This window comes from Colletes latitarsis, chromosome 3 (assembly GCF_051014445.1).
Source record: "Colletes latitarsis isolate SP2378_abdomen chromosome 3, iyColLati1, whole genome shotgun sequence".
Taxonomy (NCBI): Eukaryota; Metazoa; Arthropoda; class Insecta; order Hymenoptera; family Colletidae; genus Colletes; species Colletes latitarsis.
Window position 1 is genome coordinate 40,371,715 of NC_135136.1, and position 15,683 is coordinate 40,387,397.

The 15,683-nt window shown below is 29.7% G+C and overlaps 2 protein-coding genes across 4 annotated transcripts; one reads left to right on the forward strand and one right to left on the reverse strand.

The window, feature by feature from the left end:
- Nucleotides 1-27: 27 nt before the first annotated feature.
- Nucleotides 28-4,764, forward strand: LOC143340532 (LMBR1 domain-containing protein 2 homolog). Its single transcript, XM_076762613.1, has 10 exons — nt 28-201; nt 294-634; nt 708-918; nt 987-1,163; nt 1,245-1,422; nt 1,497-1,678; nt 1,823-2,062; nt 2,143-2,344; nt 2,460-2,579; nt 2,666-4,764. The coding sequence occupies exons 1-10, from the start codon at nt 28-30 to the stop codon at nt 2,908-2,910; spliced, it is 2,070 nt and encodes a 689-aa protein (XP_076618728.1). The 3' UTR covers nt 2,911-4,764.
- LOC143340531 (glycogen debranching enzyme) lies at nt 4,484-15,382 on the reverse strand. 3 transcript variants are annotated; one of them, XM_076762611.1, is made up of 26 exons: nt 15,085-15,379; nt 14,174-14,434; nt 13,014-13,137; nt 12,743-12,932; nt 12,475-12,682; nt 12,251-12,385; nt 11,961-12,179; nt 11,650-11,885; nt 11,332-11,544; nt 11,045-11,239; nt 10,850-10,979; nt 10,648-10,771; nt 10,299-10,564; nt 10,021-10,176; nt 9,733-9,941; nt 9,464-9,667; nt 9,162-9,394; nt 9,003-9,092; nt 8,740-8,917; nt 8,315-8,671; nt 8,090-8,237; nt 7,648-8,011; nt 7,369-7,577; nt 7,095-7,280; nt 6,780-7,016; nt 4,484-6,697 (listed from the first exon to the last, which is right to left on the reverse strand). In XM_076762611.1, exons 2-26 carry the CDS (start codon nt 14,294-14,296, stop codon nt 6,632-6,634), a joined length of 4,800 nt encoding a protein of 1,599 aa, XP_076618726.1. In that variant the 5' UTR covers nt 14,297-14,434; nt 15,085-15,379; the 3' UTR covers nt 4,484-6,631. The 3 variants fall into 3 exon arrangements, with proteins under 3 accessions (XP_076618726.1, XP_076618724.1, XP_076618727.1); XM_076762609.1 differs by having other exon boundaries at nt 9,003-9,394; nt 15,085-15,382; XM_076762612.1 differs by lacking the exon at nt 14,174-14,434 and having other exon boundaries at nt 9,003-9,394; nt 15,085-15,380.
- Nucleotides 15,383-15,683: the final 301 nt, after the last annotated feature.

The window sequence follows — 15,683 nt, forward strand, 5'->3', positions numbered from 1 at the left end:
TAAAAAGCAGAATTAAAAATAACCAAAATGACTGTTGAAGCATTTTTGACAGACATTGTAGTAGCATTTTGTCTTGCTGCAACCTTATTGTATAAATATGGAAATATTTTTCGTCATCATATCTTTGTTACAATTTCTGTACTCATAGCATGGTACTTTTCAATACTGACAATATTTATATTACCATTGGATGTTTCATCGGTAAGTAAAACTTTAATAAAGTATGTAATGTTAATGGTTGTAATTAAGTTAATTGAAAGTTAATATTAATACATTAATACATTTTCTTATAGACTGTGTTCAGACAATGTGTTGAACAAAACATTCATAATGTCACTAAAGCAAGTTCTGATAGTACAACAACAATATCATATCACACTTGCAAAGAACCTTGGCCTTATGTTCCAGAAAATGTATTTCCAAATTTATGGAGAATTGTGTATTGGACATCGCAATGTTTAACATGGTTAATATTGCCACTTATGCAGTCTTATATAAAAGCAGGTGATTTCACTGTTCAAGGAAAACTGAAATCTGCTTTGATTGACAATGCTATATATTATGGGAGTTATTTGTTTATATGTGGAATTCTTTTAATATATATAGCATTAAAACCTAGTTTAGATCTTGATGGGTCAGTATTTTATGCTAATGTGTTAAATGATAGAAAAATATGTTGTATACTTACATATATATTCATCTCATAGTCAAAAGTTAAAGGCTATAGCATCATCTGCATCAAATACATGGGGTCTATTTTTGCTGGTATTACTTCTTGGATATGCACTTGTAGAAGTTCCTCGTGGTTTATGGAATGCTAGCAAACCTGGGTATACTTTAAATTATAGCTACTTTAAAGTAGCTAAATTAAGTTTAGATAAGTGTGAAGCAGAAGAAACAGTAGATGACATACTGGAGGTAACATTTCACACTAGTTATGTAGAATAATTTTCTATTTTCATTGCATTATTTATTTTATTGTTTAGTCTTTGCAAGCTGCTACAGTGTCTATTGGACCTGGACACCCTTTTCATTGTAATTTAGAAACGATTTTTCAAAAAATTCCTGCAGAATTAAAAGATAGAATGAATAGAAGGCAGTTACCAGATGACACACCAACTGACACGCCGTCCGAAAAATCTTTGATTCGTCTTCATAGACAAGTTGATTATTAATTGAAAATATCATATATGTTTAGTATACAAATGTGTACATAAATATTAATTTATTTATTCCTTCCTTAGACTATAAAATCGCTGCAAACATTACAACGTATAGAAACACAGTGGGGAATTTTAGTTGATAAAATAATTGATTTAGAAGATATAGCAAAGAATCAAGTCAGTCATGATAGAAGATTTAAATCAACTTTTCCTATACATCGCTCATTTCCACTTCGTGTTGTTTATAACCCAGTTATTGGTAAGTATTAAACGTTGATGATTGTAAAAGAATTTGTCTTTACTTAATGTTTGTGATTATTTTAAAACTTTTAGAATGGTATTGGAAATGTCTCCTGAAGAGTTACGTTCAAAAAATAGCAGCTATTGTTGTTGGGTGTCTTTCAGTAGCTGTTGTGTGGTCAGAAGTAACATTTTTTAACAAATCTCCAGTGCTGTCATTATTTGCTCAGTTCTTAAATCTAGCTAGAGAAAACTATGATTATTTTACAATTGAAGTGAGAACATATAATCAAATTTAATCATGTCAATACCCGAAAATTGTACAGTACGTCAATGCTAAGGGTTTTGGTTATTGACATAATTATTAAAAATTAGCAAATAATATTATTTATTTCGAGAATTGAAATATTTTTTTCCAGTTACTATCTACACTGATAATTGCGTACCTCTGTTACTGCGCTTATTCAACCGTTTTAAAAATTCGTGTCTTAAATTTATATTACCTGGCACCACATCATCAAACTAATGAGTATAGCTTAATATTCAGCGGTATGATGTTATGTCGTCTCACACCGCCTATGTGTTTGAACTTCTTGGGTCTCATCCACATGGATTCACACATTATAAAAACTCACATATTAGAAACTCATTACACTCAAGTAAGTACATTATGTTAATAAAGAATAATTGCTTAATATTTTATGGTTGATATAATTCATACTATAATTTATCTATTCAGGTAATGGGTCATATGGATGTTATTTCCATTATATCTGATGGATTTAACGTGTACTTTCCAATGGCTATTTTGGCATTTTGTCTAGCAACATACTTTAGCATAGGAAGTAGATTACTTTCTATGTTGGGTTTCCAACAATTTCTTGATGATGATGAATTTACAACAGATCTTGTTGAAGAAGGCCGGGAGTTAATAAAACGAGGTAAAATGGTGTTTGTGTAATTATTTTTGAAATTATTAGTATATTTGGCTTATACTGTTAACAAATGTAGCGGTGCTATCACTTCCGCACACATATATTTACGAATCGTTTTTAGAGAGGCGTAAACGGCAAAGGGCAGAAGATTCAATGTGCAGAAGGCGTGAACTTCAAGAAAGATTTAGCAGTACTGTAAGTTCGTCTCGTTACCGAACATCTCGACAAAGCACTGATACAGGCATGTAGTACTTATTCTATAGGATTAATATTAAGACTTACTTGAAGCATTCAAATTTGCGACTAATCAAATTATACATATTAAAGTGCGTCCTTTGAAGCGAGACGAGTCAGTAGAATCCGCAAGAGCTGGCCTGTTACGTGATTTCGATCTTGCGGATTATTATATTGGTACAACATCCGGTGTTGATAGCTATGGTGCAAATAATAGTTATGATAGAAACTATCAGGCGGATGATTTTTATGAAGAACGCATGGACAGTGCAAGAGCATTTACTACAAATACAAACCGTGTAGGTCCTCCACCAAGAGGATTGTTCGACGATATTTAAATGCAAATTAATACATACTGTTTAGTTTTATTCAATAATATGGATTACTAAACAAGTACATTTATAGTTAACAATACTCACATTTAAACTATCTATCCTTGGTACATACTAGAATTTTCTAATGCAAAGGTTGTGAATATAATTAAATTCTATGTTAGAATGGTAAAAATTATATAATGTAGTGATATCATTAATAGAGAATTAGTTGAAATATGCATTGAAAATGGGATTTAAAAAGTCTCAATTTTACGTACTTTTACAGCTTATTATCAAGTTATTTAACAAAATAATAATGGCATGCATGCATATACATAAAATTGTCACTAAAGATTTTAAGAGTTAGATTAATTTTATTCATATTTGTATCTTCGACAAACTTTTATCATCAATATAGTAATAATACATCAATTATCTATGAATTGAGAAATCGTAGAAATAGTTTTATTGATCTAATGTAAAGTGTTAAATTTCATATAATATTTGATATATTTTTAACAATGTATGCATAATATATATAAGTAAACATTACATATTACTGTAGTGAAAGGGATTAAAAACAAAATAATTATAATTATAATTTTAGTAAATTTTAAACATCTCTTGTTTCAATTACTTTTTTTTATTTTAAAGAACAGTATGTTTTGAATTCAATATACATATAATTTTTATGTATACATTTCTATGCACGTAAGTACAGCCAACTGTACATTACTTATGACATAATAAAGTAAGTTTAGGAGAAAGTTAATTTTAAGTATGAGGCTGGAAACAGTCGAGCGACTTTGCCATTGCGACATCGCAGCGATTCTATGTTTTTCCTTGTTTTGCAATTAAAACAATGAAGACGGAAAATATCGATATACATGTCATTAATCGATTCGCACGACTATCGTATGACTATCGCACGACTCATCATTACTGCTGCGACACCGTAACAGAAAAAGTTGATATTGTCTGTCTTCGTTGTTTTAATTGCAAAATTAGGAAAAACATAGAATCGCTGTGACGTTGCAACGGCAAAAGTCGCTCGTCTGTTTCCAGCCTTACGTGTTCCTGCAGTGTATATCATAACAAAATGAAAGTAACGTATTGATTTTTTTTATATTTAGAACAATTAGTTATACCATTATGTAGCCTTACATAAGGTAGTATTTATCATTCTTATCATAATATTGAAACATGCTATGATATTCAATAGGAAATTATCTATTACATGATTCTGTTTATATTTTAAGAATAAAATTATTTAAATAATTGTAATAGCAAATGCCAATAGGTATTTATCTTTGTTACGGACGTTAAACGTTCAGTGTTATTATTTTAATGAAGTTTTAACAAATTGATATTTATATTTATTAAATTCTACACATTCTCAGTAAAGTTTCAGATTCAAAGAGACTTTTATTTATCTCGATAACAATTAAATTTTATTGTAAATAGTGTACAAACATTCATATTATATGACTCGACGCGTATAATAAAATTTATTTATTGTTATACGTCAGGGGTAAAACGACGAGCTTAAAAAGGGATGGAATCAATAATGTTTTTTTTTTTATTGTGCAAAATCAAATTATGTATATCAATTTTATTGCAAATTTTTCATACAGTTATGGAAATAGTTATGAAAATATGTATTCAAAATATATCTGCAATATTAACAGTATCTGCTAATAAATATTTAATGTATTAACAAATTGTAAGCATACAAATTTTAACAATCTTTTGTTTTATGTTAGATACAAAATATATTTTCAAGATTGTATTCGTGTAGTAACAGTTTTTTATAATTTGAAAAGTGTATCAAGAATAAATATCAGACATATGTTAATAAAATACGAAAATTTCACTATATGTGAAACTTATGTTCCTTTCTTTTTATATTTTTGTGCTGTTAGTAAAATTGTAGGCATACAATTTAAAAAAAATATCCTACATGATTATACTGAAACAAGAGCAAATCAATAAATCTTAAATAATATTAATAAACTGTAATTAATTAATAGAATCATAATATGCAGTATAGTAATTAGCAATGATATATCGAATTCATTATTTGAAGTTTGTATGCGACAAATGCATGAAAAAATAACATACTTCATAAATATTTAATTAGAAGTAAAGAATTCATAAAATTTTTAACAATTTATGTTCTACGAACTTTTTTAAAATAAATAATATTCGACCAAGTGTATATGATAGTATTCACTTAATAGTTGTCGAATATATATTCAATGTAAACTTTTAATTTAATAATTTTTTCAATAAATACCAATAAGTATCATTTGTATTTTAAATAATTTTTATAAACTAAGTAAAAGTGTTTTCCTCTAATTTCACATGATCATCATAATTCTTATGTAAAGTAAACTATATAAAATGTAACTGTTGCTAAAATGAAGAATGAAAGAGTATAAGCGATCACTATTTTTATTATTTTTACGTGCTCTGATTGCGAGATACGATTTTTTCCGTGTCTGTATCTGGGACTCGTTAATTCTGGCATCAATAGTAATGGTTCCAACAATAACAAACTGGACCGATTTGCACGGTGTTCGATCACATCATCTTGTTTCAGACTGTGAGATCGAAAAACATCATTACGGTAATTCATCCAATTCTGCAAATCGGTGTTATATCCAATGTGTTTTATAGTGTTCAGAATATTATTATGATTTATATGAAATGTCATGGGTGCAATGCCATTATTAGATATTCTTTTATAAAAATTACTTGCACAGCGATGATACAATTCTGTGTTTACACTCCCCTTCACATCGCCGTTTATGAGAAGAATATTCGGTTTTAATGCCGTTTTCAGATCAAAAATATCTTGTAGTTGACCATAAAAATAGAATATGCTGGAGGCATTAGTTTTTAAGTAATTATAAACTATCAAGCAATGTTGATTGTTATCGTACTGCGAAAATAATGTACTGCCATGTTTACCATTTTTTGGACAGTATTTGAAGCATACAGTATCATTTTGTTGAAATTGATGAGCTTCTCTGGCATATAAAAGTTTTTTCCCGTATATTAAACGGTCAGAGTATATTGGACTGTCTTTTAAACTGGCACATTGTTTACAAATTTTTTGTCGTGGAAGAAAAAGTGTATTTATTAAAGTCTTTGCTGTAGTTGGACTATACTTTTCATAATAATCCATAATATCACATTCAAGTGCATTGACTTCTTCATAAACATGATCCACTTTTGATGAGTATTTTATATATGTGTTATAGTCCTCTGCATGTTTCTTTATGAGTATATTGTTTTTATCGATCAGTTCGTTCTTAAACTTATCCGAAGGTTTATTTACGTATTTTAAAGGTAATGTTGATTTGTGAGGTTCGTTTTCTAATATCGTTGAAAATTCTATAGTATTTGACAAGGTTTCAATCGCTTCTGCATTAGTAACAAAAGTAGAAGATACGTATTCATGTTTGACGTCTGATTCGCTTGCAGTTTTTTCGGGTTCCTGAATTGAAAAAGAACTATCGTTTGTAGAACTCACATTAACGGTTACAAACTTGCACGATGGCATGTTTGATTTGTCTATGTGCGAAATACCATATGCGTGTGTTTCCGTGCGTTGTTTCTCTATAATTGTGTTCGAGAGGTGCAATTTGTCATCGTGTTCTTTATGTCTAATTCTATGATCTTTCTCTAATTGCAAACGTTCTAAGTGTAGTTGGCGGTGGTGAACACACGCAAAATTATATCAATTCGTTCTTTCAATTTCTTCAGATCGAAACTCCCGTTTAATCTTGTCTAAGTCGTAAAGAACCTGAAATTAAAAATATAAAAATACATAATAGAAATATTCAGTTCTAAATCTTCTGACAAATATTTGCAGTACAAATAGAAACCTCTAGTATAGAAGAAGCACTCCAAGCTTGAGTTCTGCAGCTATCCTTACAAAATTGTCCATCATTATTAGTAAGTTCAGGAAGACCTCTCCAATAATTTGTTGACGCCTCTATAAAATGTCGAGAAATGATAGTTTCGATTGATTCGACCGTACGACGTAATTCTTCTTTTCCTCCGACTAATGGAGCAAAATATAATTGAGCTCGAAGGAAATAACCCACGGGCCAAAGCCATTCCTGTAAAATACAATAAATTATATTACTTTTATTTCAGAGCGTTTTATAATGAAATATATTTTCAACACAATTATTTACAGGTCCTTGATGATAATTCCAACCATGAGCTAATTTAGTATCTCCACTGTTGTTAGAATTATCATAATATCCATTATATGCCCAATCAGCAGGATCTAATGTTTTCATTCCAAGCGGTCCTAACAAAATTTCTTCTGCTTTTTTCAATGCTGTCCATGCATGTTGCGGATTAAATAACTCTGGAGCCTTTACAAATATTCATATCTTAATATCGTGTAGTTAATGTCTTTGTTATATTTTATTTAAAGATAAACTATGAGAATGAAATACTTACAACCACCATTGCGATAGGGAAATTTGGTCGTAGTTGATAATCAGCCCATGCTTGTGTTGCTCCATGGCTATCTTTAAAAATTCCACGACGATGAATAAGTTCTGGTTTCAGCTCTCCCTCTGTTGGTGTTTCATTAATATAGAAGTACTTTTCAAAGTTTAGTGAAATCTTATCTGCCCACTGTTTATAACTCCATGTTACCACAGATCCTGTAATAAAGTAAAACCGCGTAATGGCAAAATGGAATAGAAGTAAAACTAAACCTGAAGCTTATCTTACCATCACGGTTTTTTCTCTGTACACTACCATAAGGGAAAAGGTTTTGCTTATACAGTTCAGCTAAGAAACTAAGGATACTCTTATTGAGTCCCACTATTTCAACAGCTGAACCATCTCTTGGAGTAGCAGGTTTCCCTTTGTTACCAGCTTTTTCAGAAGATCCCATTTTGTCCATCCATGTACCACAATTCGCATCATTTCCACCAAACACAAATCCAGTATCTGGATGTACTCCAATTTGATTATTGAAGCCACGGTCTGTCATGTGTTCATCAATTTGTCTCCCAGCATTTCTTTCTCTAAAACAAAGCCCTTGAAAATGTACCAAGAGAGCTTCTTGAATGACATCGTGTAGCGGTTGTTCCTGAAAATACATTGCAAAATATGGTATATCCAATACAAATATTTATTAATTTGTTTACAATAAATTATTTTTACATACTACTTGACCAGCAGGCAATGCTGGAGAATCATCAGTCGGAAATAGTCTTGAGACTTTATCTGTTAAAATTTTCAAACCATTTGGCACTTCTTGTATATAACATTGTATTGTGTACAGCCACCACCACAAAGCATCTCGACAATTATATCTGAGAAGTATTGAAGACGTTACTTAGAAAATATAAAAATAATCATAAACTATTAAATGTAAAAGTTTATTTTTTACCTAGCGTTTTTTCCTTTGTCTAGTAGATTAGGAATAAGACCATGTCGCAAAGTTCCTGCATAACCAAGAATAATGAATCGTGCTTCACTATATCTGCCTGTTAATATAAGTAATCCTCTTAAAGCAATAAATGTGTCTCTTCCCCAATTTCTCATGTAACCTGTTGCAAAATGTGGCAAACCGGCAGATAACGTCATGCACATTTGTTCGCTTTCGCCATTATATTGTTTAACTGTTGGTTTAGGAGAATCTAAATTTGGAGATAAATCCGGTAATGGAGCTGATCTTACTACGCCTCCAACTTGTATTGAAATTAAAGATAAAATTTTGACGAAGGTAGAACCATCTTTCACGAAGCTAAAAGAACATAATAAATTAGTAAAAATAAATATAAAAACATAAAAATCTATCATTTGATTAAATACCTTGATGTTAAACTATAACATTGCTCAAGAAGAGTCATATAAACATTTACGATTATAACGTCGAAATAACTGGGTACTAAATAGCGAGGTATTAGTTTAAATGGCTCTGTTGCTTCTTCAAGCCATATTCCAAGATCTTTAGTTCCGTCGTCTTCTTTTAAACGTTGCCATGTGTAGTCTGTATATGTTTTTTTTTAAATATCAAATCTGATTAATTATACGTTACACGACAATACACAATACGTTGGCTGTAGTATACTTACCTATCAACCAATTGCCCTGTCTGAGATTAATGCACAGCGGATGGCCTAAATCATTATTTGGACGAATATCCGCTAACAAAGAAATAACACCTGAAAATTTAAAAATATTTCCTTGTATTGCATATAGGAGTAAGTAGAGAAAATGGATGCATAATTTACCTTGCAATCCTGCGTAAACAAGGGGGCCGTATCCAGGAATGTCATACACGCCAAACCTATTTGAGGTTTCATCGCGCTCTTCCTGATCGCATCTATACAAAGCTTTGTTTAGATCTACCAAATCCATGCGAGAAGCAATAACACGTAAATCTGAACTTTTCGTCGATGTTACTAGCGAAATAGTATTATGAAGTTTTGCAAGAGCAGGCTTTATGTTAGCGTGCAGTGATACCCTAAAATTCAATGCATCAGTGTTTATGTTTCGTGTTAATTTCTATAAAAATAATGTAGGTAAATATTACCGTATAGCAATGATAGAACCAGGTTGAAAGTTCACAAAATTCAGTTGAGTTATTTTAGGATCTCCGGAATCAACTTTTTCCAAAATATCTGAGTCACAAATCTGTATATGTTCTTTGAGATTTAAAACATACTCCGAGAAACCATTTATATAATTTTCATCTCGCGCATATTTTTCAGAGCAGAGGAAAGGTGAAGTGCCATTCCTAAAATCACCATGACATCAAAATGAGTTTTAAATATATAATAACAAGGATTCAAATGTTCTTACTTTACTCCCATGTGAGATAAAGATGCTTCTAAAATAATTTCTTCCACTACTCCTTCTACTCGCAATGGTTTTACGTGTCTTCTCAAATCATTAGCATTAGAATCTGGATGCTTGAAAGCTGTAAAAGCGACTAAAACTACGCTATCATGACTCGTTGGAGAATGTCTTGTTACAGCTACAACATCGCTGTCTATTTGGTCGACAAAAACCTGTAATTTCAACAATTACGATTTAAATAATTTGTTTAAAATAAATAATTTGTGTAAAACACATATTACAATAATGTACCTGCGAAAAGTTCTGTTGTCCGAGAGTATAATGCAGATTATTTAATGCTTTTTTCCCTGCAATTATACCAGTCTTTAGACCTACGAGTCCAATACCATCTAAACATTCATCATCTGTCCAGGAAGCATATTGTCTTGTTTCATCTACTACATGTATCTGTAAACATTAATAAAGATTTCCTTAATGAACATTCATCGGTTACTAAATTGATTCAGTTATTAGAGTCCACTAATAACTAATACTTTAAATAAAAATATAATGCATGTAGTGGAACTTACATGATGAGGAACTAATTCATCGTATCCTCTGTTGCTGCCACTAGCACATGCTGCCATTGATACGAGTGCTGCGCTTGACAGTAAATCAAACGTACTGCGTTTTTCCATTGGACTTGGATTGTCATGAGTTAGATCTAAGAAGAGGGCATGTGCTATACCAGGTACCAAAGGCCGTTTACGTGGTTGTAAAAATGCTCCAACCGGTTCACCTCCATATCTATACACCAATCGACCTTCTTCATGACTGTCCCAAGCAGACATGGCTTCTGTTGTGCATAATGAAATGAAACATTTAGTAATAATTTACATTTGTTTCTAAAATCTTGCAACATAAGGTATATCTACATACCTCGAATTAAAGAAGTGATACCAAGTCGATTAACAAAGATATTGTCTTTTTGATCAGAATTAGTAAATAATTCTGCAACGACGTATAGATTTGGACGGATCCGTCGAGCAATATCAAGCAGGTACTGAAAAATTATGAAATGCATTTAAGTAAATTTAAATTTATATATACATTTTTAAGAGTTTTACAAATTAAATGGTACCTCTGCAACCGGAATAGGTGTTGAATGACAATTATCTAGACGAATACCGTCAAATATTTTAGCCGTCTGTTCAATATAAGTAGTCATGTGTTGCCATAAAAAGGGACAATCTTCTGGTTTATCTCCGTATCTATAATAAATGCAATGTAATTATCTTACAACATAATAATAATTTTCCTAGAGCAGTTGTATTACCTTAACTTGACACTGTCACCCCACGCAATAAGTTCTCTTCTTATATAGATGTTAGAATCAGAATCAGCAAAATTTTTCAAAGGATCACCATTCATCACCCACCCATTATGAGCCATAAGATAACATCCTGCATCTGAGTACATTGTTGCTTCTCTTTCAGTTAATGTTTGAGGCGCTCCATAGTCAGTAAAATATCTAAATGAAATCACGATAATAATGTAGTGCATTTTAAAATAAGTTATACCTGAATGGTACAATGATATTGAATGTTTCTAGAAAATACATACCTAGGAACAAGCGGATTTCTTTCACTTATTTCTTTAACTCTTGGTCCATCTGGTTGTACTCTAAAATATCTTATACCAGCAATTGTATTTTCAACAGCAGCATTCAGATTATTTTGTACTTCATTAATGATAACATCATTAAGTTCTTGTAATTTCTTTCTTAAATCTTCTGCACAACGCTTTAAACGAGTTTCTTCATCAAAACAGTCAGCTCTGTAATAATAAATGTTACAAGCAATAATAAAACAAAAATAGTAAACAAACAAAAACAATTATACATTAATATCTTATTTATACTATAATTGTAACACAATTTACCTATATATATTATATTTTTGTAGCGAAAGTTGCATATTTATAGTTGCTTTTAGCCTGCGGAATTTAGGGTCTTGTATCACTTCAATGTCTTTCAATATTGGCTCAATAATATCCTGAGGCATTTGATTTCGTGCTAAATTCAAGAATTCAGCAATAGTTTCATTAACGTCTAATATATATAATTCGTGTATTTTTACAAGCGGTAGAAAATATGTATGAAGTGCATGTCGAATTGACTGTAAAAATAAAAACTAATAAATATATAAAATATATAAAATATCACTAAATACTGTATAATGCATTTGTTTTACATTTAAATGTTCTTCAGTTTCAACGACTGAAGGAATACCCTTAAATTCCCATTCACCAGCTGCTACTTGTACTGTTAATTCAAATAATGCAGCATCCAAAATATATGCAGGACGCAAATGAGGACTATTCAAACAATTGTATGTACATTCCGGGTGAGATACTAAGAAAGGACTCTCATTAGCTGTATGATTTAAAACAATGTCACATATACTCAACACCTGTAACATACAATGTTTAAAATAAAATATTACAAACTTAAAATTTAATTATACAAATTTGTATTACTTACATTCCATTCATTACGCATTTTAGTAACAAGTTTTTCAACATCATTGAATGTAACTGATTTATTATCATCATTAAAGGAAGAATTTAATTTTAATTGATCGCTAAGACTATAAGATGATTTAGAATATCCCAATTCCTAAAATATTATGCATTAAATATAACAGTATACATATTATCTGAACATAAAAATATGAAATCCTTTAATATAATATATAAATATGTTACCTGAATTGGTGTGAAATGAATTACATTATAACCAGAATTTCGACCAACTAACAGCTTATTTTCCCAGGTGGAGAAAGGTCCTAAACATTTTGCCAAAACGGTTTGACATTGGATACAATCTAATGGTAGGATTTCTCCATTTTCTCCTACTTTAAGTTCTGGATCCACTAATAGATATCCAGAAGCAATGGGTTTTACACCTTCAGCACTAAAAAATTAAAAATTTTTAGAACTATTATATTAGTGTTTTTTGTACAATAATACTTACTTAGGATCTGTAAGATAATAATGGAATGAACCAGCCAAAGACAAGCATATGCTGGCTGTCTCATTTAACCATTCTAATGAGTAGTACGTGTATCTTTCAAATTGTTGAGTTCCACCTAAAGGATGATTTATGAAAAGATCAAGTGTCCTCCCAAGAAGAGAAGCACCTAATCGAAATTCCACTCTCCATCCTGATAAAAATTACATTAATCTATGAAACTATTTTAACTTATTTGTACAAGAATTATAAATAAAATAAATCTGTTACATACCTTTTTTTAATCTATACAATACACCATCAAGATGTTCACCATTATTTAAAGTTAAGACTCTTATTTGTTCAGAGTCATTACTTTGAGTTGATGACACCTGTTCTGTCATATTCTCGACTAGTACCTAAAGATACAAATAAATAGTTTAGACTATCTATATTAATTATTTTATGAATGTATTAAAACATTATTTTAAGATTGTAAATTGTGTTCCATTAATCTTAGATAAATTGATATTGATATGTGGAAAAAATTTTTATATTATTTTATTAATATTTCCATAATTTCTCAACACTTATCTTATAATACAGTATATTATATCACTAATTTTATGAACAACACAACACAAGATTTTTTATAACTGCATATATATTAAACAATAGAAAGAAGTTGAAACAAGAAAATTTAACAAATAAGGAAATATTGTGACTGTTAAGTTAATGAAAAAAGTTTTAAATTAATGCACAACATATATTATATGTATCCATGATACTTTTATAAGACAAATTACTTCTGTGGAGATTAGTACTTACACGTGAAATGTGGTAAATGGATAAATACTTAGCCCACAAGTCCCTTAATATAAGTTACTAGCACAAAGCAGCTAGCAAGCGTACAAAAAGCATATTATATTACAAAGTTACGCTGCATGAACATATATAATACCTAGAGCTATTCTCATTCTACATGCTTGGATTATCTCTTTGTAACAGTATAGACAGAAGCAACTTGCTATCATATAATACTAATTGTATATTTCATGCTATTATTTTTTATCTACCCACTACTAAATTTAATTTTAACAAAGTTGACAAACAAATTATTAATTTCAATACATCACCACTATCCCAATATTAAAGTATTAGCCTGGAAATATGAAATTTTAATTTTCTAGATTCATATTTTCATTTCACAGAATCTTTGATATATTTAGTATTAAATAAAATATATATTTAAATATATACTTATGATATCCTTGAATTCTAAAAGATCTTCTTCCACTAAATTATCACAGTTACACTAGCCAAATGTTATAAAGACAATGCATTATCAATAATGCATTAGATAATTAAATGAACTATGGTACTCTTATAACTCACAACAAAAGATATAAATACAAGGGGTTATTAGAATGTATCATAGTACCTATTTAAACTTACATAATAACAAAGACATTTTAAGTAGTGGCATTTGTAAAGACATTGTAGAATGCTCCTAAACTTCCTTAATAATACCTTTGCTGCATTTCGAAAAAAATTATTTATTGCAAGTACTGAATCCATTCTTAACACAAATAAATCATATAGCTGAAATTGCTTGTTACTAAGAGTAATGAAGTCTTTAAGTTAATTTTATATTATCACATCTGTTATCACAGTATTTTTTTCTTTTACTTAAGCGAAGGCCATTTTATCTGTTACCTACAACAAACAAAAAGGGAAGCCATTTAATTATAAAAAATTGTTATAAATTGCTTTTAATGTATAAAAAAAAAAATAATAAATTAAGAGTAAAAATAATAAACCATTTGCATTGGTTACTAATGTTTATTATTCTCTCATATTAAAACAAGATGATGTATTAATAAAACTGTTTTATTTAACTACTTTGATACACATAATACATACAAAGACATAAAGTTTTTATATTTAAATAAAATAATACTATTTACTGTTGTTGCTTGTATTTTCTATGGGATTCTGAAAAAGACATTTTTATAGATATTTGTGTGCAAAATGAGATTTAATCTGGATCACCAGTTAATTGGATCAAGTATTCAAACAAAAATGTACATTTTTTATAAAAGTCATAGGAATGATAAATAATTATGTTGAAAGCTGCTATAACATAGCTATGATTGTTAGAAATTCAAATATATATTAATATAAAATTGGCTCGTAACAATACGTCGTAAATGTATTTAATGGGTTAATAAATCCAAACAAAATCTTAGTTTACACTTTGCTCTGTATAACTGAAGCATGCAATTTAAAAAAGTTACAACTGCTTAGAAAACACATATTACACTTTTCTTCTGAGGATATCCTCTTGTATCTTTCATTTTTCATACCTGACTATACTGCTAACGTAAATTTTTTGAAACGATAGTTTTTATGCTCCCATTCGAAAATAACAGGAGAAAAATGTAAATAAAATAACATTAATTTAAATTCAGAATCTGATGTATTTCTTTGTAGACAAAAGTTTAATGTAATTCACTGTACAATTTGTTATTTTATAATAAATTAAGAGTAACGCGTTTTGTTCGAATTGACCTCTACTTTACGAAGAGAAACTTTGAAGGTCATAAAAATATAAACATGGTTCAAACTAAAGGAACGACGGAAGAAGCAGACGACAGGTTGTAGTTTACAACAAATTCAGACTCATTGATTGGATGTTGAAATACGGCAACTTTGTGTTCAATCTTTAAATAGGAATCCTTTTCTTTTTCAAAAAGTTCATTTTAAAGGCCAGTGATTAAACGACACTTTGATTTTCACTTATAAATTTATTTATGCAATCAACTTAACACAAATATGCTATTCGAATAATAAGTAATAAATAAAGGTTATTTTATTTGAAAATCTGATTCATACTACAGAAACGAAATATTATTTCATTTGTTCTAAATTTCTAAAATAGTATTCAGAAATACTATATAATAAA

Coding starts and splice junctions, on each gene's coding strand:
- LOC143340532 (XM_076762613.1), top strand. CDS start 28: ATGACTGTTGAAGCATTTTTGACAGACATTGTAGTAGCATTTTGTCTT. Junction 202..293: donor TACCATTGGATGTTTCATCG/GTAAGTAAAACT, acceptor ATTTTCTTATAG/ACTGTGTTCAGACAATGTGT. Junction 635..707: donor CCTAGTTTAGATCTTGATGG/GTCAGTATTTTA, acceptor TTCATCTCATAG/TCAAAAGTTAAAGGCTATAG.
- LOC143340531 (XM_076762609.1), bottom strand. CDS start 14,296: ATGGATTCAGTACTTGCAATAAATAATTTTTTTCGAAATGCAGCAAAG. Junction 8,238..8,314: donor GACAAAGGAAAAAACGCTAG/GTAAAAAATAAA, acceptor AATACTTCTCAG/ATATAATTGTCGAGATGCTT. Junction 7,281..7,368: donor TCCCTATCGCAATGGTGGTT/GTAAGTATTTCA, acceptor ATATTTGTAAAG/GCTCCAGAGTTATTTAATCC.